The sequence below is a fragment of the Argentina silus genome, assembly GCF_951799395.1.
Source record: "Argentina silus genome assembly, chromosome: 15".
In the NCBI taxonomy this organism is placed as follows: domain Eukaryota; kingdom Metazoa; phylum Chordata; class Actinopteri; order Argentiniformes; family Argentinidae; genus Argentina; species Argentina silus.
The window spans coordinates 4492995-4517514 of NC_139669.1; the positions used below are offsets into that span (position 1 = coordinate 4492995).

At 42.8% G+C, this 24520-nt stretch overlaps 1 protein-coding gene across 1 annotated transcript in view; it reads left to right on the top strand.

Moving 5' to 3' along the window:
- The window catches only part of diaph2 (diaphanous-related formin 2), a gene marked incomplete at both ends in the record, with an annotated part of 183542 nt that extends 161547 nt beyond the window's left edge, over window positions 1-21995 (top strand). Inside the window, 2 exons of the mRNA XM_083686892.1 lie at window positions 21456-21687; window positions 21920-21995. Coding sequence (XP_083543018.1) covers window positions 21456-21687; window positions 21920-21995 — 308 coding nt within the window. The remainder of the gene's footprint in view (window positions 1-21455; window positions 21688-21919) is intronic.
- Window positions 21996-24520: the final 2525 nt, after the last annotated feature.

Consider the following 24520-nt stretch of genomic DNA (forward strand, 5'->3'; position numbering starts at 1 on the left):
AACTCCCCTCCAAAGCTTTCCTTGTATGAGAACTCATTATTTATACATCAAATTAATTTGACAAAGGCTACTTGTGTTGTTGAAGGCACCGGGCTCCTGGTGCACCTACTCTGACAGCCTGCCACGTTGGAGTCCTGAGACCCAGATGTCTATTTGATTTGACTGGACACTCTCTGCAGCGCTGCGCGCGCACATTATCTTCTGAAATGATGCCCCAGTTGCAAGCTTAGTTCTATTATACTCTGATGAATACTGCCAATTATGTATGGTAGCGTTTAAAACAGGTGTACCATTGTTTTAAACAACAGAGCTGGCAAAGGTGTAGCTAAATCCATTGAGAATCCCTAAGATAATACATATGTAATGCTCACTTTCATTACATATGACACATCATTGACCATCAGTATGACATTACAGTGCATTGCATTGTCCATGAGCCATCTCTACTGTCACAGTGGCAGATGGCGACAAGGTGATGTGTTTCACTGTGGGCAGAGATGTAGGCGTCTCCTCACCTGTGTTACTCAGCCTCAGCCTGAAACTGATTCTCCAGAGCATGGAGTCCTGTTGGGATCACCAGGCCCGCTGGTGAGAATGGACAGTCTGTTACAGGGAATATCACGAACAGGAAGCAGACCTGTCTGACTTCACCAGCCCAGAATGAGTGATGGGCTCTCCAGAGAGACCTTTTTTTTTTTTATCATATTATTTGAACTGATGGTGGATGGGCAGTAGCATCGAGAGAGAGAGAGAGAGAGAGAGAGAGAGAGACCTCCATTCTCTCTCTCTTTTCTTTTTTTGTTACCTCCTCCCTCTCTCCTCTCCCTTCACAGTTACCATCCGCCCAGCCAGTATGGATGTAGACAGAGATAGACACATGCAGAGATTTGGGCTGCCCTGGTTAGCATGGGGCTCCACTCCCTGACAGCAGATTTCTATGAGAGTTGACAATGGGGCTGGGAATGAGAATAATGCTGTTTGCCAGGCTAGAAATACGACCTGTCACAGTCCACCACTTGCCATGCCAGGAGTGTTCGATGGTCCAGGGTGGACAGGGACGCTCTATTTAAAATGTATTTATGTGGCCCTCTCTCCTTCCACTACCCAGTCACTTGCACAGATCCCTACAGGCTAAAGGATTCCAGCTATTTCTCAACTAATCATTACCTGATTTAATGGCGCTTCGAGTCGTGGGTCAACAGTGCATTTGTACAAGATTTTACATAGTCTCCTCTCTGCTATTTATATTTGAGTCAGAACATCGAAAAGCTGTCAAATGTTGCCAGGTTGGAAGGCAAGCTGAATAACAGCATTTCTCTTGTTTTGTTTAAATCTTGTGGATATGTGCAGATAACAGACAAGGGGTGTTTGTATTAGAGTGTTTACTTAGAGTGACAAATCTCTGGAAGTGTTGTCTGGGGGCCATCTGGAGACGCTACAATGAAAGGCAAAACAGAATAAATAAATAAATGATCAATAAAGAAGGTACATCTCTGAATGCATGACTGAATCATCCCCACTGTGAACTTTCTAGAGTTTGTTTGTGCAAAGCAGCCCTAGGCAGATGATGAGTATGTGGGCAGGGAAGAAACAACACATTATAAACATACAGGTTACCGCTGTACTACACGTGTGCATAGGTGTTCATGCAGTGTCACTGTCAATAAGTCAGTACAGTATGATGCGTGAGACGCATTCATTGACAACATAATCTGTGTATCACATAGGGGACAGTATCACAATCCATTTAAAGAGAGGGTGGCATACACACTCATATTCCCTACTGAGGATAATTAGAACAATCAGACAGATTGATCCTGTCTGTTGCCTTCATCAGCAGTGAGAAATGTGACGCACACACGTTGCCTTTGCCATGGGTGTTTTCTCCACAGCTGAGGTAAACTTGTGCCTGTATGAATGCAGGTTGGAGCATCAGCAGGCTCACGTATTGACAGTCTCAGTGAGGTTTAATTTAGCTGTCGACATGCTGCCAGGCTGAACTGGGGCATGCACATACAGAGACAGTTCACTCACCAGTAGGGGGGGTCGTACTGAAAGAGTTAGTTTAAGAGACACACCCAGCAGTTCATCCTGCCTCTTTTGCATGCAAAGACTCATGTGTCCAGTCTAGACAGGTTTTAATGGACACTTGTTGAATTTTAAACATGGATTGAGAATAGAGTTTGTTGTAACATAGTTTTTGGTTACAATATTGTACTTTATAGAAGTAGTCTGCTTCTATAGTAGTCTACTTCTAAGTAGTCTACTTCTATAGTAGTCTACTTCTATAGTAGTCTACTTCTATAGTAGTCTACTTCTATAGTAGTCTACTTCTAAGTAGTCTACTTCTATAGTAGTCTACTTCTAAGTAGTCTACTTCTATAGTAGTCTACTTCTATAGTAGTCTACTTCTAAGTAGTCTACTTCTATAGTAGTCTGCTTCTATAGTAGTCTACTTCTAAGTAGTCTACTTCTAAGTAGTCTACTTCTATAGTAGTCTACTTCTATAGTAGTCTACTTCTAAGTAGTCTACTTCTATAGTAGTCTACTTCTATAGTAGTCTACTTCTATAGTAGTCTACTTCTATAGTAGTCTACTTCTATAGTAGTCTACTTCTAAGTAGTCTACTTCTATAGTAGTCTACTTCTATAGTAGTCTACTTCTAAGTAGTCTGCTTCTATAGTAGTCTACTTCTATAGTAGTCTACTTCTATAGTAGTCTGCTTCTATAGTAGTCTACACATCAGAATCCTCACACAGCTTGCCTATGTTTATTACACTGCCATCTTTTGCAAAGAGCTCTCTTCAGTAATGTTTTCATTATTGAGATGTTTGCCCATGCCATCTAGGAGTCACTGCTATCACCTATGCATTGTTTGATGATTGCATTTTGTCTTAGATTGGCTACATTATGAGGAAGTGTGTATAGGGCCAGGCTAAGTGGGTGCATGTGCATTCTGCAAGAAAATGTAGCCTAGAGACCTTTATTATACATGTGATGGAACATACGTACAGTAAATTCTCACTGATAACCTCTCTATCAATCCAACAAACAGGTACGGTAAGTTATTACCAGCACATTTGCATGGGAGGCACAAACATTCTCTTTGTGTCACATCTCCTCTCTCTGCCAAATGAATGTATCAGTGGTGCTGAAAATATTGGAAAGCCTGTTTGTAAATGAAACTGTGAGTATTCAGGACATTGTGTGCTAATGAGTTTTTAAAAGGCAGTTTCTCTGGAAAGGGAAGAGGCGTCGCAACGTTAAAAAGATGAAAGTGCCAACGTTGTGGAAGTGAAAGCACGGCTCTGACAAAGATGGCTGGATTCAAACTTGTTACAGATGGCTTGACCTTCTGAATCTGCTCTCTCTCTCTCTCTCTCTCTCTCTCTCTCTCTCTCTCTCTCTGTCTGTCTTACTTACAAATGCAGATTTATATGAGAAGATTGAGATAAGTGTGAGGCTTTGGTAATGTGCAGACTGTCTGTTGTTTGTCGACTGGGACAGGTGAGAGAGACGTACAGAGATCACGCCCTGTTGAAGAGGTGACCTGGATTCAGGCTTTAACTGTGAAAAGAAACTGAATTGCAGCTTGTCTGTTTGAGTGTTCTGTGTTGGCGGGGAACAAAAGCATTTACTGGCCTCAATTTCATCTTATTTTGTCAATTGCCTTGTTTTTCTTTATTTTTTTTATTTCTGTTTTCAGACGACTCAAATTCTATGTTTCCACCAGTTGTTGTTTTCAGTACATGTGATAAACATGGTCATGGCATTTTGCCTCCTGCTATCCCAGACCTAGGAAGTGAAAAGATGGCATTCATCATGCAGTTCACTTTTTGGCTTTTTTTGTGAATTGATTGCAGGAAGGTTTTGAATAGCATTTTGAAAATCGGTTCTTTGTTTGGATTCTTTCTTCTTCTTTTTTCTGTATACCCTTTTGTTATCTTTCAGAACTGTCATTTATGAAGCCCTTATAACAATTTTGTTTTATTTTAAAAGTCTGCTTGTTGAAGTCCATTTTGGCTAGGATGTTGAATGCTGCCTCAGAACATCTTGAACATACAGGCAGTTTCACGCCTGAGCAGAAGGTTATTTTCATTCTCAAAGAGTGAATAGAAATCCTTAAACTTTTAGAACCTAATAATGTCTTGAAAAGGTATGTATCCTTGGAAACAGTTGTCCTTAATTTAACCAAAACTGCAATGCCAACTCTGTGATGCGGTCATGGCAATGACATCAGCTGAGAAAATGCCAGTGTTTCTTTGTGAGTGGAGCACACTGTGGAATGAGGCTGGCCACGACCATGACAGTTCTTTTTACTGGGACTCAATGCCTGTACCAGTGTCAGTCGATCTAATAGGTCCTACAATGCCTGCTTTATGATGGAAAACCATCAGAAGGTTACCTGTTGTATGCTGAATGTAAGCTTAACGAGTCAGATACAGTGCCTTCGGAAAGTATTCAGACCCCTTCACTTTTTCCACATTTTTTTGTGTTACAGACTCAATTTAAAATGGATTGAATTAAAATAATTTGCCATCAATCCACACACAATACCCCAGAATGACAAAGCGAAAGCACGTTTGAAATACAGAAATACCTCATGTACGTAAGTATTCAGACCTTTTGCTATGACACTCTTAAAATTAGCTTAAATGCAAAAATGCCATTATTAAATTACTGAATAAGTTGAATTGAGTCCATCTTAATACATGTAATTTTGTAATTAATATATTTGTTTTTACTGTCTCTGATTTGCATATCAATTACACACTGTGTGGATCAGGTTGTCATTACAAACTGAGCAAATGGAGAGGAACAAAACTGCTCAGCAATGCAACCCTGAGGCCTGGGGAGACTTACAAAAATCTACAAAGTTGAATGGTGGAGAGGAAAAAGCACAGTTGAAAAATTGGTCTATAACCAAGTGGCCAAAAATAATCCCTAATGGAAAATAATCTATCTCATATCCATAATTGTGTCTGCAACAATTAATTCAAGTGATACAGCAAAGAAAGTGGCTGGAAATGTGTTTAGTTGGTTTTACTACAAAGCATTAAGTTTGGTGAAAATCCAGCACATGCAATGCAGTTTCTGCACCATCTCTCGTGTGAAGAATAGTAGTAGCTGCATCAAGTTATGGGTATGTTTGTCACTGGCAGGGACTGGGGAGTTTGTCAGGATCAAGAGAAAATTATGAAATGTTCTGAGTTGGTAGTGACATCCTAATCTACACAGTGTGTAATTGATTCCTATGCAAATCAGAGACCCTATAAAAACAAAGATATTAATTCCAAAATTACATGAACTATTATCCTTGCATTAAGATGGACTCAATTCAACTTATTGAGTGATTTGTTTTTTGCATTTTAGCTAATTTTAAGAGTGTCAGAGGAAAGGGTCTGAATACCTATGTACATGAGGTATTTCTGTATTTCAATTTTAATACATTTACTGAAATTTCAAACAACCTGTTTTTGCTTTGTCATTCTGGGGTATTGTGTGTGGATTGATGGCAAATTCTTTTAATTTAATCCATTTTAAATTGAGTCTATAACACAACAAAATGTGGAAAAAGTGAAGGGGTCTGAATACTTTCCGAAGGCCCTGTATCTTGTGTCTCGTAGCCTTGGATAGAGATTGCATGCACTGTGATTGGGTTAGGGGCATTATCAGCGGGTTTGACGTCTATATTACCCCTTTATTCTGCCGTGTAACATGAGGTGGGGCACTAATATGTAATGGTATTGACCTTTCACAAACTTTCTGAGCAAAGGAAGCGTGGGTTTGCCTGATGAGGAGTGGTGGGTCTGCCTGATTGACAAACTGAGAGGTGCGGACAAGGCGTTTTACTGAAGACGAGGGAACTTTGCAGTTGTTTCAGATCAAATCAAATGTTAATGGTAATTTACACAATATACCGGATACCATGTAATGAAATGCTTTAGGGTAAGCAACTCCTCAGCAACGCAACAATCAAACAATATCAATATCAATTTGTAGTGCAATGTCATAGTGACTGTTTTGACAGGAGGAACTTGTGATGACATGACAGTCGTGGAACCTGATAGGCAAGATAATGAGGAGGTTTGGTGTTCAAATATGCAGGAAATTGAGTTTCCTACCGTGTGATTCCCTACACCCTCTAGATAAGACTATATTGTGGGGGCACAATGATCAGTACAGGAGATTGTTATATAGACTGTAGTACAGATGGGTAAACATCTGATGTATGATATGAGATTGTGTGTGTGTGTGTGTGTGTGTGTGTGTGTGTGTATCTGACGCTGACGTCTTCATCATAAAGGCAGTCAATGACTTGTAAAGCATTACAGCATAAACCCAAAACAGCACTCCTCAAACCTCTCTGCCACAGCCATTTTGAGCTCATACTGCATTTGAAACCCATTCATTTCCATATATTGAGACATCTTTCATATTTTAATAACGGTGAAATTATTCTTTACAAATCTAACGTCTAATTGAAATGCGTGAGGTGGCTGGACTGGGAGGAGGTGAGAGCACTGACACCTTGAGCCGAGTATTGTCTGGGCCTCGCACAGGGTGGAAACACTATTCAGATGACAGGGGAGTCTATCTCCCCCTGTCTGCCACCCTTGCACATGCCTCCCACAGCCCATGGGCGGGGGGGGGGGGGGGGGGGGGCTTATCTCGTCTAGGGACCAGGCCTCCCATACTGCGTAATTGGCTTGTGATGTAAGCAGCAGCTTGCGCTAGTTAAAACAGATGGCGGATCATTTCAAATCCCATTTCTCATGTTTTCTGACGGATATCAATAACGGAACGGTCCCCAAACCTGCTCTGACCTTTGTCGTTGATGGTACATGTCATGTGAAAAATTGAGATCAGGCAAGATGACATTTTTCAAATCACCGGAAAGGGAGAGTGGGGTCCTTATCAAGGATGTCAATCAGTGCTTTGCTCATTCCCTGTGCTCTGTGCACACAAATCACACCCGACCAGAGAGGAAAATACACAACACACCAGGCATGCTATTCATCCTGTAGAGCAACAGATCGTTTTCAGACCGGAGGCAGCCTCTGCAGTGTAAACGGCCTGTGTTTCTCTCCTTCCCTCCCCTCTCTCGCTCCCTTATTGACCGCTGCTGGAGAAAACGTGTCTCAGACTCAAATGCTGTGATAAGGATCCCGGCAGCTTTCGCCAGCCGGCCCCTGCGTGTCAGTCAGTGGGAGCAGGAATTGATTCGGACATCAAATTGGGTCATTTTTTATCATGGGCCATCATCAATATATAATTTAAAAGCATGGGCCTGACTAGAGCAAGAGCATTGCAATGCACCACTCATGGTTGGGGTTTTACTGGGCTACAGGGAGTGTGGTCCCCGGTGCTCATCTGAGTTAATGCATGCCACTATGTGTAAAGATCCCTCTGCCTCTGGTGATTTATCCCTCCCAGCAGAGCACTGCCATCGCCAACACATGGGTGAACACAGCCCCTCCACCCGTGTGTGAACTACAATAAAATGGACCCCATTGGTTTCTTTGCAGGGCCTGCTGCACTTAAAGCCTATGCTAATGCCCTAGTCCATGTATCACCATGAATACAAGTCTGCCTATGGTCTTATTTTGTCACCTGAAAACATACCTGGTTTACTATGTCATATGAAAGTGTGGTTGCACCATAAATATGCAAAGTAGCCAGAGCTTTGACATTGACCATAGGGCCCTAAGCCCAATGTCATGACTTCTGTGTTTCCATACAGGAATAGAGGGAGTTAGGTGAGAGAGTGAAATAGTCTTTAGATGTCCTTGAAACAACATTTGAAGCACAGTACTCCGTCTGGGCTGTTGCTGCCTCACTGTAATACGTCTCCCTGAGATGATGCTTTGGAATGAACACTGAAAAACAGGAAGCTCTATTTCACCCTAGCTAGTCCAAACCACTTCTGCGTGATACTCACCTTTGCACAGTGAGAATCATGTCATGTTTGTTTTCCCTTATAATGTAGTTCAGGCTCATCTACAGTGTTTGTGTTCTCAGGCTTAAGGCATCAATTCAATCTCACTGTAGCTCTTTGTTTTCAAAATAATTCTAATACCCCCTCCGTTTAGTCCTGTGATATGAGGTGGCACTATGTGATCCATATTCAAATATTATTCAAATCAGCCGCACCATATTTGCATGTGAAATTGACGACCAGAATTGGGATTTGAAGTCAGGTAGTGTGCATGCTGATCAGAGCTCAGGAGCACCGTTTGATATTTCAAATAAGTGGGAGAGGGTATTAAAAAATGGTCATGAAAAGGATATTCCATATTTCTCACTGCCAGACCTTTTTTTCATTTCCATGTAATGATTCTAATATCACGCTCCAGACCTTCTTCCTGAGGCTCTGCCAAAAAAAAAAGAGGAAAAAAACCCTTTCCCCAGTGTATATATTGTTCAATAGATAGGACTGGTTGATTTTTATTTCTTTTTACTTGTGTTAATATATCCTATTATTGGATAACATTTCTATGAAAAACAATTAATCAGTAAGGCCTTCAGGACATTCAGGCAGTGCCAAATTTAACACTGCAAATCCATATATGAATGAAAGGTCCCATGTGTATGGTGAACTAAAGGGGAAGGTAACACAAGCAAACGCATTTGTATAGCAAGTCACCACCTGTTGGAAGCCTAGTCATGCTCAGCTCTGGCTGTGGAGAGCTAGCAGGCCAGCCAGCTGAGCCCCAACTCCTGACAGACAGAAAGGCCTGTTTTTATTCCACCCGCCGAAGCAGAGGCAGGGAGGGACAGAATCGATTGTTGCTGGCCAAATTGAGCCTGTGTTGAGCTTGCGGGCTCCCGGCAGATAGAACCTCTGCGGCTGTCTGCTGTGTTTATCTTCAGGTGGCCTTTTCTGCGTGTGCCACGATGCCATTTTGATGTGTTAAGTCATAATAGGGAGTCACCATTCTTTGGAGGGACTGCCAATAAAATCGCAGACAGAGGGGATTACGGCTCACGCTGGCCCATTATTGCTACCCTCCGTCTCTCTCTCTCTCTCTCTCTCCCTTTCCCTCTCCATCTCTCTCTCCCCCCGTGAAGCCCTGTCTCCATTTTTCTTTTGGTCTCTTCCTGCCCTTCAACTCACAGTGTTGGAGAGCCACATGTCAGTGCTTGAGATTAGGTGGTGTTTCTGTGTTTCAGGCTTCATCGGGTTTTAACCTACTGTAAATCAGTCTCAGTAGATATATCAGTGCAGTAGAAGCACACGTTTGATGTAGCTTTCTAACTAGCTGGATATCCCAATTGTTTCTGAATGAATGACACTGCTGTTGCACCTCAAGGTGCACTTATACAAGCGTTGTGTTGGTCCATTGAAGGCAAAGCCAGAAGCACCTCACTATCCTTATTCGCTTAATACTAGGTGTTCAGGGCAAGCAGGGAAAGAAGCCTAATGTCAGGGAAGCCCTTAGCTGTTGGTTATTACAATGGGCTGATTTGCTGGGAGCTACAAACCCCCTCAAGTTATGGGTAATAGAATGGGAGCAGACACCGAAGCTGCCTTGGGCCCCACGATTTTAGTACAGCAAACATTCTCCTGTGGCTAGCTGGCAACTTCTGCCCTAAATCTGTGTGTCAGCCCATGGCTCATAGCACCTGAGGTGGAGTTCACTTTTTACTTAGCATTTCCATTAGCCATAGGAGGCCTGTTGCCTGTTGTCAGTGTGGCGTGAGTTTGCTGGCCTCTCACACAGGCCTCCATACAGGACATTTTTTTACAGCACTGTAGGACTTGGGATTTGTAGTCTTTTGTTTGTGTTATTCATCGTTTTCTTTTGGTTAAGCCCTTGTCTCTCATAGACTAGAAAACGCCTTTTTGGAATTTCCCATATATTAACTTGTGTGTAGATTTTATTATATTTAGTATTATAATGTTTGAAATGCAGGTGTGATTCCATGGGAGTGCAGGAAGTAGTCATTCTCAGTGTAATATAAAGCGTTGGGGAACCCAAACTGTAAAGGTAGAGGGAGCAGAGATGATGGGCCTCTTAACAAACTAAATTACAAATGTGCGGTGCAGCAGCGTTATTTCAGTATTATCAATAAACAGATTTGTCAAGTCCACATAAAGATAACATGGTACAGAGAGGCTCATTTCGAGAATAATGCCCAACCATGGGGAAACACACTTTACCACTGTCAATGTCTGTTCTGCATATCAGCTGTATATAAAGAAAGTATTTTCTGTCAGGGTGTTGGGTTGTTCATGTGACACTGTTCTTTCATCTTTGTTGTGGAGTGGTTCCAACTTTCTTTGTATTTTTAAATGAAATGAGTCAGGGCTCTCTAAACCCTAATGGATTATTATAAATGCAGATGTACAGCTGTACTTAGCTGGCAACAGTAAATGAAACAGACAATACTGAACAGTGTCAAGCAAAGATATACTGAATATCAAAGCATTCACATGATGGTATCTGTTTTTGTTGTTGTTCTATGTTTAAATGGCTACTATTTTTTCAGCTGAATTGACCACCTAGTTGCATGGACTTGTTGTACAGTATGTTCATGGATGTAAAGCTATGCAATAGAATCAGATCAGTCTAGTCACACTGAAGCCCCATCCTGTTTTGCATTCCAGCCCTCATCAATGTTCCTCTGAGTCCTGGTCATGCCTCATACATCAGAGTGCATGCTAGCTCCTCATGCTGTCTTCAGCTGCGCTCTATGACTGGAATAAAAGCAAGAAAATCAGGCAGTTAATTCATCTCCCAGCTCGAAAGTCTCATTACAACGCTGATGAGTTTAAGGATTGCCTGAGGTGGAAAGGCCCCGTTTATAGCTCAGCAATCTAGTGCTCCAGTCTGCGTGTCTCCCCTGGATGCAAAACAAAAGGCGGAGAGGCAATCCAATCCAATCAATACCCAGCACTTCCTCCGTTTAAACACATAGTGAATACATACTTATTTATGCATGTGTTTCCAAGGAGATGTAATTTTTTATGATGTTTCTGTATGCTCTGTTCTAAATGAAGACAGAGGTGGCCACTTGTGAGTATTGATGTGACCTTTCTTATTGTTTAATCGATATAAATCTCTTTGGATCGACTTTATTAGCCAGATACGGGGGACACGTGGTATCTTAAATTAGGCAGTAACACAAGGGCTTCAGCACCAATACAAGCGGAAGGTCATACACTGTGAGAACAATCTATTTTAATAGACACAGAACTTGGCGGCATTGCCAGGAAGACTGTGCATACTGTTTCCCCCAGTGCAGATTTAAACACACACCTGACAGAAGGGAATTGATCCAGTACTTTCCGTTTTCAGGATGCTGTAAACTCAAAGGGATTGAAGATGAAGCTTTCACCAGCTACACATTAGCCTTCAGAGGATCCTTACCAATAACAAAAGTTCTGAGATTAAATCTGCAGGTTATTGCAGTCTATTATGAAATGAGCCCCTCTGCTGAGCCACTGAACTCAATTAGTTGGGAACATGTTGCCCACCGTGCCACTAATTAGAAACACAACCGCTCTCATCTTTTCATTTTGCCATCTCTCCCGCTATCAATCTCTTGGCCTGATGCTTTCAGACCTTATATTGAATCGTTGAATCCCCATTTAGTGCGTTTTAGGCTTAGAGTACACTTTGAAATGTCTCCTTTTTGAGAGAATAGATGCTCTGAGTGATTGGGTTTGTCGGGGGCGGGGGAGTGAGGGGGGGGGGGGGGGGGGGGGACCAGTTCCATGTTGATAAGTAGCTGTATTCAGACGGGCATAATGGAGGCTCCTGTGGAGGCGCTCAGGCGGCGGAGCTTCAAGAGATAGCCGTGGCCTAATTTCAGTTTAAAGTCCCTCTTCCTTCCCCGGCCTGCTGTCGACCCCCCAGTCCTTGAAGCCCCTAATGCCTTAAATTACACTCCCATTCCGGCCCAGCTGCCTTTGTCTGCGTACTATTCTACCCGTCGCCTGCACTGCTAGATATTCCAGCATGTCACCACGCTGAGGGGGCTGTGACCCAATTGTTGGACACCTCTCCCGCACGCCTGCCCGGCTTGTGGTAACAGCCAATCAAGAGAAGCTGCCTGCCTATGAATACATCATTTTCATCTCAAACCCACCGTTAATCAGGGGACAGCAGTGGTAGCAGCCACTGCCAAGATTGAGCCTGGGTTCACGGTGTAGCGTTTTGAAATGCACAGGAAAATACTGTTCTGTTGGATGGTTGAATCCAACACAAAAATTGGAGGAATGTTGCCATTCCTCAAATCAGCTCCATAAGGCCACTGGTTATCTCAGGGGCCATGACTTAAGATGAGTGGTTGGAAGGATGGGCAGGAATTAAAATGTATTTCAGTAAATACAAAAAGGGGAAAAGTAATTTATCCTTAGAGCCTTTTAACTCCAGTGTACAGCTGTTTTGGCTGGATTTTCATTAAGTATTTACAATACCTGCAGGGCAAACACCCTGTTGGTTATTCTTATTAAATATGTCTTATGGGTGCTCTTATTATTTTCCATCCACAGTGCAGAGTAATGAGGAATGGGCTGGCCGCACTTGGAGGACGCTCCAGTCCATTCATATAACATCTGCAGGGTTGGGTTTAGCTGCACCCGCCACGACTCTGACCAATCGGATGCATCTGACTCAGGGCAACAAAGGCGTAGCACCTGATCAGATTCCCCCTCCAGCATCAAGCTTATGGGTTTGACCCCAGCCAGCCACCGTCTGAACAATAGCAGTGTGACTGCTGCTGTAAAAGAAATACCCCATTCTCCCACCAACAAAAGTCTTCATCACAATGACCTATTGATCATCAACGAGGCACATTTATTTAGACAGAGCACGTGACACTGAAGTCTGCAGGTTTTCACCGACTCCTCCGCTGTTTATTAGGATGATCTGTGAAAATGACGAGGTGAGATCTCTGCATAGCACTTCATCAACGTCAGGAAACAGAGGAAGGACTCATTGCTGTTGAGTCACGGCATAATCAATCTGTGTTGTCATCATTCTCGCCTCAGTAAAAACATTTGCAGACTGTTATTCATCAAATGCACGTTGATTTAGGAAGTATGTCTCATGAACACATTGTTTGTTTTCTATCCTGAGGTGAATTGTGTTTGTGTTGTTGTAGTTGTTGTTAGAGAGCATACACGTCATTTGATGACATAAACTTCTTCAATCAGAATTTTGACAATGTAACTTAATCTAACTGTTATTGTTTTGTATTAATGTAACCTCATTTTTGTGACATTTGCGCTACCTGCTGTGGTCTGTGAGTTATGTATAATCATAATTGCAAATTGAAATAGCAAATTGAACATTATTTTTCTAATCAAAAGTAGCTTTGTTGTTTATGTAGCAATACTTTCCTCAGCAGTGTTACTTCTCGATAATTGAAAATGTTCCCTGAGAAATTGGAAAAAGATAAAACATTGGCCTCAAATGTATCTGTTGCATCAACTGGATTGGCCATTATCCCACTTTGGATGTGATGGGTCTGGGGTAAGTAACAGTGTTATAGCACCGTGCAGAGACTAGTTGAACCCCACTGTCTGTAGTGTAGAAAGGTTACAGTCAATTAACTTGGGGAGGCTTTGTGTAAACATGCCCATTTATGGGCAGTTCCTCCCTGGCAGTGATCTGTCTCACAGAGGGAGCTGTTGAGCTAAGAATGGCGACAGTCAGTGCATGTCAAAAGAGGAGAGAGAGAGAGAGAGAGAGAAAGTGAGCGACAGGGAGGGAGTGTATGTGTGAGAGAGAAAGAGAAAGAGAAAAAGAAAGGTAGGCATAGAGAGAGAGAAGGAGGGAGGCAGAGAGAGAGAGAGAAGGAGGGAGGCAGAGAGAGAGAGAAGGAGGGAGGCAGAGAGAGAGAGAAGGAGGGAGGCAGAGAGAAAAAGGAAGGTAGGCATAGAGAGAGAGAAGGAGGGAGGCAGAGAGAGAGAGAGAAGGAGGGAGGCAGAGAGAGAGAGAAGGAGGGAGGCAGAGGAGTGTCTTAGAAATGAGACGCCTCTCTCACTGCCTAGCCAACTGACCTTGGACTATTGTTGAGGGACAACCGCCACCAGCTTTCAACTGAGTCTGAGCAAGAAAGTTGAGTTTGTGGAAATCATATTGAATAATGTATTTACACGGAGCAGGATACTGTGATACAGCTATCAAAATGTGAAATATGCCTACAAAACAAATAACCACCTGTTGCAATTAATAAGTGATTAAATCTGCTTAGCTATAGTATGTACTCTGGAATATGTATTGCATATTAGTATCAACATAATTAGTTGCTCTTTGTTTATGAATGGAAAATGACCTGATGTTTCTCTCTCTAATCAGAGTCACTGCGTTCTTGTCTCCACTGTGTCAATGTGGGGTTACTGTTCCAATTTGCCTGCACACCCATCGACTCGCCCAAATAGCATGAAGTCAAGTAACTTTGTTCTGTTGTCTCTTGACTCTGGAAATGTCAGCCAGCCCCGCCAGTGAAGTGTGTCCCTCAGAGGTGTGAGGTGAGATAGCCTCGGTGAGGTGATGACACGCAACTTTGAAGTGGAGAATGAATGTGAAAGCATAAGTGAACCTCTCCAGGCTGCCATCGATAGCTCTTCCTCCCTTTCAGCTCTTGCCTCTCCACATTCCAGCTTTGAGTCATGTCTGCACAGCCTCGCGAGTGGATTCACCGGTACACAGTGCTGAATAAATTGCAAAAACGCTTTTGTTGAAGAAAAACTGATATTTGTAGGATAGATTATAAAAGAGTTAATTCACACTCATTGTTACAAGAATAGTTCGCATACCATGACACTCCCTCCATTGAAAAAGCATGATGAATGACTCAGCATAAGGATTGAAGGTTGAAAATGGTGCACAGAGAAACATATCGTGTGGTCCCTGAATGAAATATGGAATGTGAGAACATTGAACCAAAGTCTAAGTTTTGCTACGGGGAAGTTATGTTACTACAGTTGAATCCTAGATATTAATGAACATAGGGACATTTCCCCTTACCCTAGGGCAGAGGAAAGGCACTGTCCAAAGGACAAAGGTGTGTGTTTACCTGTAAATGTCCCCCCAGCTTAACCATCTGTTTCATTGGTGTACTCACACACATTCCAATGGCACACCCACACACACACACACACACACACACACACACACACACACACACACACACAGTAGGTACCTCAGGCTATGGTCAGTCATCTCCTGTCGAAGAAGTTTCCAAGTCTCCATTATCGTCCACACCTGATTTACTGATTTACACCAGAGACTGATGTTTAGGCCTTTCAATGTATCAAAGGAAAACATGTCTCCACAGAGTGAAGTGACCATCTGCTTCAGGCTACCACTTTTCTCTTTGTTTCGGTCTGCACATTATCATGAAGGAAGTCATTCAGGTTGTTTTGTCTTCTTTCTTTTGTTCATTCCGGAGGGCAGATATCCATACAGCTTGTATATGTAGTGCCACTGCATCTCCCTGACTGATTTCCACACACTTCCAAGGGAATGGTTATCACCCGGGTCAATGTCTAAACTTTCCCATGCATCAAAATATGTTGTAATTGACTCCATTTGTGATTCCTCTTGAGATCTGGCACTGGCAGCGGTTCTGATGGCTGCCAAAACCAATAGGATTTCACAGGCATGACTCTCATTCCAATCGAGAACTTATTTTTTTGTGTAGTGTGACACAGTCTAGTTCAGTTGTCTCTGGCTATTGTTCTCTCTCTGTCTCGCTGGGTTAGGGTTAGGGTTAGGGTTAGGGTTAGGGTTAGGCCTGTACGAGCAGGCGTGTGTGTCCACACTCTCACATCCCAAAGCGCCCTCCTCAAGGGGTGTGTCGGCACCTGTGTGCTCCACATGCAATCTCAGACAGATTAGTAGTCTCACTTTTGGCGCACTTTCAAGTCTTGGAGAAAAATAACGGGGCAATCAACCTTGCTTGCATGTTTACAGGATGCTGAGGGAGGCCATGGAGAGAAACAATCCCCTTGTTCCAAGCTATGTAGAGTCGTACAACCAGAGTGGATGTCTGTCAAACATGTGTCTTGTCTGTGATACCACGATGGTGTCATTATTCACTGTTGAACTCAATTGTAAAGCCATACACGTTAAACTAGTCTCTGTTCCATCTGTTTCCTACCATTTCAGTTGTCAATCTGAGTGCCTTTGTGTGACTGTAATGATAATGAAGGCTCTGTGATCTACCTTAAATGATTGGAATATGTGTTCATTGCATGAATGGGGATTTTCAGATTAAAAGGTTTACCATTACTTACAGTTCATTTATCCAGCATATTCAAACCTTACGGTTTTGTCGGGGGGGGGAAAGAATCCTTCTGATGAAATCACTAAATAAATCCTTAATTATGATAACACTTTATTAAGTGGGGGATTTGAGAAAAATACAAATTTAAAGAGTAAGTGGAGCGCAAGTAAAACGGATTTATTCCTTTATTTCCATCCGATTAACACACCATTCATGGGGAATTGTAATTACTGTATGTTTGGCTGTGTATGGTGTGGATTTACACCCTCCCCCAGTGATATTAATTGAATTGTATGCAAACTACTTTCTCTTTGTTTTCTGCTGCTCAGCGATAATACAATGTCTGTATTTGCATGCAAGAGCAGATGTATTTTGTTATTTGTAGCTTTTGTTGGAGGAACGTTGATAAACTTGTACATTTTCTCCTTGAGGAGTAGCATTGAAAGTCGTCGCGTTAAAAAGCTAATTGAATTGCTAAATTGATTACTCAAAACGGGAGCATATTGTCCAGGGTTTATAACGCGGCGTGAACCTTTACATTTCATCATTTGACTGTTCATGCAAATTGCCTCATTTGTTAACTCGACGCAGCCTTAAGGATCCCCTCTCTGTCTCACCGTCTCTTGTTTCGGCGTCACGAGATCCGAGGTAATCAGAAAGAACAATTTGACTGCTTTTGTCACCGCAACAGTATCACTTTCACTCTGGCAACCGGAGCCGCTTTGATTCCCGCTGAACGGGGAACATGTTGAGTTGTATTTATCCTTTTGTCTCTCACTCTACAACAGTACGCTGTTGCTTCCTTGTCTGTTTCCTGCCTCATTTCATAGTCACTTTCAGGTGCCATCAGGTAGAGAGATGAAAAGACAAACGCATGTTATGCATGTAGAAGTGCAAATAGGTACCATTTTCAGACAGGCTGGTTGCGTGAGCAAAATTACAATGCCTTAAAAAAACCATCTCCATAATACCATACGCCGTGGTATAGCCTCACAATGCACTGGCTTCTTGTCATTATTCTGCTGATCAATAGTCAATTTCAGCGTGATATAATGAAGGCCCACACAATAGCGTATCTTCTTCTTGGTCATCCGTTGAAAGGAGTCGTTACAAGTATTAGTTATGAAGTGCATACAGACAGACGGACAGACAGACTTAGAGACATTGATATCTGGTGTAGGGATAATAAGCTGGGGCCAGGGTGAATTGCGTGGAGCTCTGAAAGGTCTTCACTGTTAGGGTCTCTGGAGCTTCAAACTCATTTTATCTGATTGAAGGGTTGATGCTGCTCTGCCCCAACCACTCTCCCTACCTCACAACCCAAACCGCATTCATTTATCAGGGGGAGAATATACAGTAGTGAACTTCCCTCTATGTGTAAGCTAATGAACCTTTACTAATGGCAATGGGTGTGCCTTGTAATGTCGGTTAATATTTCTGTGCCTTCTTTCTCCTCCGTGGTTTTAGCCTTAATTTGTCAAGCAGAAAGCCTGGGCTTTGAATCATGCAAACACATCTTAATCATGTCATCTGAAATGAATGGGGTTTAGACGGGAGAAGGTTAGAACTATAAATCTGAATCCTAATTTGTCAGCCAATCAAACATGCCGTTCCCTCTCTGCCCGTCACTACATGCTTGCATACACATACAATATGCAACACACACACACACACACACACACACACACACACACACACACACACACACACATACACACACACATACATACACACACACACACACACACACATTTAATTCTTGGTTGACCTTCTTCTTTGGTTTTATTTTACATTTGCCTTTGTTTGCTCAAGTGTAGAGATCATTTAAAATGTGATCCTTTATGCCACGTTTGCGGCCATGTTCAAAATAAATCTTCATTTCCTTTGTAACCTTTGATGGCACTGCAGGAGCGGGGGATGAAAGATCGGTATGCCTTGTCCATAAATCCAAATTGAAAGTGGCCCCTTCCAACAAATGACTGAATATAACGCTGACATCTTCACATTAGAGCAGATGATTTGCTATTTTGTGTTGCACATCTTCTCGGTTTTATGACGACCAGAGATCTTTTTCACAGCAGTTTATTCTTAGAGGAAATAGGACAAAGCTTAATGAAATAGTTATTGCCTTCTTCATGAAAATGAATGCTCCTTAGAGGGTCAGTCACCCAGTGTCTACGTTAACGATGTGAAAGGTGTTGACCATGGAGGAGTTTGTCTTATTGTGTAACTCAGTCATTAATGCAAAGGTCTCTCTCTCTCTCTCTCCCTCTCTCTCTCTCTCTCTCCCTCCCTCTCTCTCTCTCTCTCTCTCTCTCTCTCTCTCTCTCTCTCTCTCTCCCTCTCTCTCTCTTTGTGTCAAACTCTTCCAGCATGCATATCAAACACATTACTAACCCCCAAAAATAGCTTGACAGAAATGAGCATTGTGCACTAAAGCATATATTACTTACGAATAATTGACATGATTTTATGTGTGTAAGAAGTTACCTGGAAACAAAATTGTACGCTCCTACGATCCTGCTTAGAAACCTGGAGACACAAATATTCAATGTGCGTCATTAAAATACACCAGTAGGTCTTGCTGACAGCAGTCATTAGGCTAATTTGACATGTTCCAGAAATCCTTACTCTGTGAGGAAGAGGGAACACAGCTAACGATTGTGTTGTGTTTTTTTTTCCTTCCCTGATCCATGCAAAATGTGCGTTGGAAGATACCAGTGTTGCTTCTGTCGTCCCCTGAAAACAGTTTTATTTTTGTGTTAATTTTACTAATGATATCCCAAAAGGATCCCTACTTCATTCTGAACAGGCTTCCTGCAGAGTGTTCTAGTAGAGGGAGAAATAACAGTCGTTGTCATGTATATGCATTTTTAAAAACCACCAACTGACCCATAACAGGTCCTTACTTATGAAGTGACTTCAAAAGATACATTTACATATTATTTGGAAGGCCTTTGTTGACTTTGCACTTCCTATCCAGCTACAGGCAATCTGATATGCCTCCTTCTCTTTGCAATGGGCTAGTAAAGCATTGATAGTTTACCTCAAACAGTACTTTCTGCTGAATTATTTGTCTGTCTTTTTGCACCTCATACTCCAACCAATAATGTATGAATGTGTGCAACTTTGTGTGAAAATATTAAAAAGCAAAAGCGTGTACCTTTCTGACAAAGACTCGATCTGCCGACATAGTTTTGTAGACTGTCATCCTGTTGCTGTAAATGAGTCTCCTCTTGCAACTTAGCATGTCCCTGTGTATCATTTCCAAGGCTCTATATGACCAAAGCCAGTGTGATCATCACCTCAGCTACGTGATTGGCTAGCCCCGCTCTCATACCAGCCCAGTCCCTGAGAGGTTTCCTGAGCCCTAGCCAATCATGAAGGCTTCCCAGTGATGATGCATATGTGTGTATCGAATTGATCCATCTCTGGCATCTGTCTGCCCACCTCTCTGCCTCTTCATTCCTCCCCCCTGCCATCAGTGCAGGCTCAGATCACAGTGACAACAGGCTCGTCAGAGGCTTTCTCAAAGGCCCTATCAGTGCTAGAGTGGGTCTGTCTGATGGCATGTGTGTGTGTGTGTGTGTGCGTGTGTGCGTGTGTGCGTGTGTGCGTGTGTGCGTGTGTGCGTGTGTGTGTGTGTGTGTGTGTGTGTACGTGTGTGTGTGTCCTTCCCAGAGGCCTCAGGAGTAAGACCTAACCTCCGGCTCTGTGTGCCTTGATTGGGGGGACGGTAAATCCCCCGGTCACCAGATCCTCCCAGCCTCATCACTAATGACAGTGACCTCACCTCTCAGTGTTGTTGCACCGCGGAGAGATTGATTTGCGGTGTGTGTGTGTGTGTGTGTGTGTGTGTGTGTGTGTGTGTGTGTGTGTGTGTGTGTGTGTGTGTGTGTGTGTGTGTGTGTGTGTTCTCTCTGTGTCGTTGTGTACTGTAAAGTGTAAGCCCCATCTTTGGCTGCTGTCTGATTGTTAGAAAATAAAGACATGCCCTGGAGTCGCTGTAAAGCCAGACTAGGCTGCCCCCTGTGTCACTGAGACTACCCCACTGTTGATAGCCTGCACATTGCTTATCTAAGGGGTGGGTTCCTGTACATGATGGTCCTATATATAACCTCCCTGCCTCCCTGTGGTGTACAATCATGTACATGGTATGATTCAAGGGCATATGACACATAGTACATGGAACACGAGACATGTTTTTTATTTCAGAAAATTCAAGGGCTAGTTAACTGACATATTGGCAAAAGGCAATTGACAATGAAATGCAGGGACAGTGCAAGGTGGAGATCCACTTCGAAGCAGGATTTTACTACAGTGGAATCAAGTGCAGCAAATACAGGTGTGCTCATAAGCCATTGAAAATGAAACGCAGGCCTTGATTTGAAATTGTCATGTGAAGGTTTATCTAAAAGGCATCGGGAGCTTTGAACTTTTATTAAGGAGGTACTTTGACTTTGATCTTCTCTTCCATTTGCCAGGCGACTGTACAGTATGGGATCTGAAGCTTACTCCTGGCCACTCAGTGGTGATTCAACAGAGGTCATATCAGTCATTTGACAAGGTTTATGTTGTTCACTGGTTGATATAGTCACATTAGAGCTACTGTAGGATGTTATTTGGTATATCAGTTTGAAAGTTCAGTTGAGTGTGTGTGTGTGTGTATGTGTGTGTCAGTCAATAACACTAAAGCCTGTACAGCAGTCCTAACATGGCACTGCATCTACTCTCCTGTCCCGCTTGATCCCCTAAGACGCTTCCAGCTCTTTGAAGTCCCCACTTGAAAGGACTGATCTGAATAGTTAGTGTGTAGTCCAGAGGAACTGTGTAAACAGTGATTACAGACTGATTAATGAGGTAGAGTCACACACACACACTCACTTTGTACACACATACTTGCTTTCTAGGCCACACAGACTCCAGGCTGATACTACAGTCAGTGTGTCAGAATGTGCTGTACTGTGAAGTGACTCAACCCAGCCCAAACCACAGCGCACTGATTTGAGAATGTGACAAGATTAAAAAAAAAAGTGTTATTTGTATTCATGGGATAGAAGCATTGAGTTGCCTCTTTGTCATCAGTAACTCAACTCAACCACAACTTGAGTCAACATGATGATGTTTCTCGGAACCAAACTAATCAGGGCTGCTTATGAATACGTTACACGATAATATATCCAATTATATTTTTTTCTCTCTTTCTCCAGTTTCTGCAGAGATCCTGAAGAGCAGTCTGAGTACTATGGAGCGTCACATTCAGAGGCTTGAAAACGACATCCAGAACTTCCCCAAGACAGACGACCAACAGGATAAGTTTGTGGAAAAAATGTCCATATCCTTTTTCAGTGATTGTGTTCTTATTCATGGCATGGTCTGCTACCATGGTCTGCTACCTTCATCAAACCAGACCAGCATGTCGGACATATTTCAGGTCATTGGGTGCCAGTATATTGTCCACCAGAGGGTTAGAGGGTCGTGTGTGTTGTTTGTGTTCTCCCTGGCAGGAATGGGTAGTTAAAGGCCATAAGTGTGACTTGTGGCACTCAGGGGTGACTTGTGGCACTTGGGGGGAGGGAGGGGGGGGGGGGGGGGGGGCTTAAGGAATGGATATGGCTGTCTAGCACTGAGATGTTGATCAGATCTCCTCCTCCTCTTCTCCTCATGTCCCCAGAGTGAGTTCAGCCCTGGAGCTATTTTTACTGCGCTCCTGCCTCCACCACCACTGTCTGTCCCTCGGGGGGCTCTAATGGGAGCTCGTTCCCCCACACCGGCTTATCGCCCACCCTTGATTTCATCTCCTGACCGGCCACAGGCTTCTCTACACAACCGTCTGTGGGCTATATATCGCCTCTCGCGGCTCCTCTCTCTCGTTTCGATAACAGAGTGCTTTCACTTAAACTCAAGCGGTTCTGCTCTCAAATGAAGTTAGTGATGCCTTAGCACTTCTTGGCGCCTGACGGTTTGTGTTCTCTTAGATACATGGCACCTACCTACACATGCTCTATAGGTCTTCTTGGTTACAGTAAACTCAAATATCAATAGCTGGGGGCAATGATACCTTCCATGGATATCTGTGCAGTAAACAGATATCATTCCTGTGTCCTCTGTCTCTTGGGGTGGAGTTACTACTTTTAGAGAACCATTCAAAGGTAATTAATCAAGGCAAGTCCCATATGTTCGATGCTCACGCTTAGAGCAGCATTTAGTTTCGCTCTTTGTTAGAGTGTTCAAACTGGAGATTTATTAAAGCGTACTTTTCACTTTGGGTGACATAAGTGTAATCACCTCCTAACACATTAACAATCTGCTCCCAGTCAAAGAAGGATACTTAAATGTGTGTAATTAAAAAACAAGAGGCAAGTCTGAGAGACCTCCCCTGCAGCTCTGAACCAGAACAAGCAGGAAAGGCAGCTCAGGCCCCTGATGTCAGTATTGATTCCCTGGGTCCTTGGAGAATGTGAGCTTGAGTGAGAGGAAATGGAGAACTGCAGATATACTGCAGCAGTTCTCTCCCTCACTGTCTGGATCGCCTCCCCAGAGAGAGGGAGAGAGACTGCTTGGCCACGACTGGAAACGCCCCACTTCCTCCCCCGTGTCTCTCCCTCCTTCTCCCCCCGTCTCACCTGCTCTCTGGCATTAGAGCTGAGATGGCGGCTGAGTGTGATTTGGCCGGATCCGTTTTTGTGACTATCTCACTTTGAAAATAAGCGATGGAGAGAAAAAAAGGACTGAACAATTGTTTATTTTACCTCCATTGTGTCGTGGTTCCACCACCACCTGTGTTCAGCCAGGTTGATGGCGACTGACAGGCGATTGTAGCACAGCTGTCCTTGATCTTGTGGTGCCTGATGGAGTCAGCATTGTTACCTTGCCTAAAGAAACCCAGAATCTGTTTCACTGCATTCTTCCTTCTTCCTGCTCTCGCCATCTCAAGAATGCCAAGAATGAGCTTGACCTGCATGTTGTTATGTCTTCTGGTTAACAAGTGGTTCAGTTCATGCTGTAGGTAAGACAGTCAATATAGCCAAATAACATGGCTTCTCCATGACCCTGCTGGAGTCAGTTTAGATGATTAGTCACAGTTTCCACTTGAAAAGTGGTTGAAAAAGAAAACTTTGAAAAGTGTTTCATTAAATGTTTACCTTCCATTTCTATTACCGTCTCTGCTTTTTCTCCTTGAAACTTGAATGGAACATTAACACGATTGTATGTTTAATTTATTTAATACATTTATATAAATAAATGTTCTGCTGTTCTACGGTTGCTAAGATATCAGATATAGGGGAGTTCAACCCACAGTGCAACAGCGAAAAACAACATGTGCACTTAATGTGCAGTAAAGGTAGTGAGATGGGAAGTAGCGACTAAGCTTGACTTGACAAGGTTTTAGTGCTACTGTAGATTGTGCCGTAGGCTGAAATGCAATGTAACCATAATCCAGGTTTGACATTTCCTTTCTTAGAGATAACCAGCCAAATCAGACGTGGGCATACCGTTTTAAACTTCTTACTGGGATTAGAGAGGGATGTTTATTCATGAAAACATGACAGATGGAACAACAGCGAAAGTTTGGGATTTGTATGGTTGAGCAACCCTGAACAACTTGGAAAATGTATCTTGCCTTGACTGTAGAGCACTGCGATGAATAAGGAAAACCGAAAACCTGTGTGTGTGTGTGTGTGTGTGTGTGTGTGTGTGTGTGTGTGTGTGTGTGCGTTCATGTGTGCTCATGTGCACTCTTGTGTTGGAAAGTTGAAAAGAGTCATTGACTGTGTTTACATACTGTACAGCCTAATATTCTGCTAATAATCCAACTAAACACATAAACTGAATAAACCTCTCTCCTGTAAGCTAATATTAGGCATTCAAACACTAATTTGGCTTACTTGCCCAATCAGGATAACCAAGTGTCTAATGTGCATGCATGGGTACTGGACATTTTTCAACAATTTCAAGAATAATATTATCTATTTGTATAACCCAGCCCTAACCCTAACTAATTTGACTGAAAGTTCAATTTGAATACTCACACAAACAAGCTGTGAAATTCTCCATATGTTTCACTGGCAGTGCCCATTTTTTAAACAGCTACTCTTTACCTCTTAAAATCAACAGTAGTTACACTCTGAAGACAGTTCTCTAACCAGTATTTTGTACTTGCTAGCCGCACAAACAGTTCAGCGGGAGCACTTCATTAGGTTTGTATCCATACATTTCTCTCTTTCCTTTACTGTAATCTATGCAAATGACTAAACGGGGTGTTTGTTCAGCA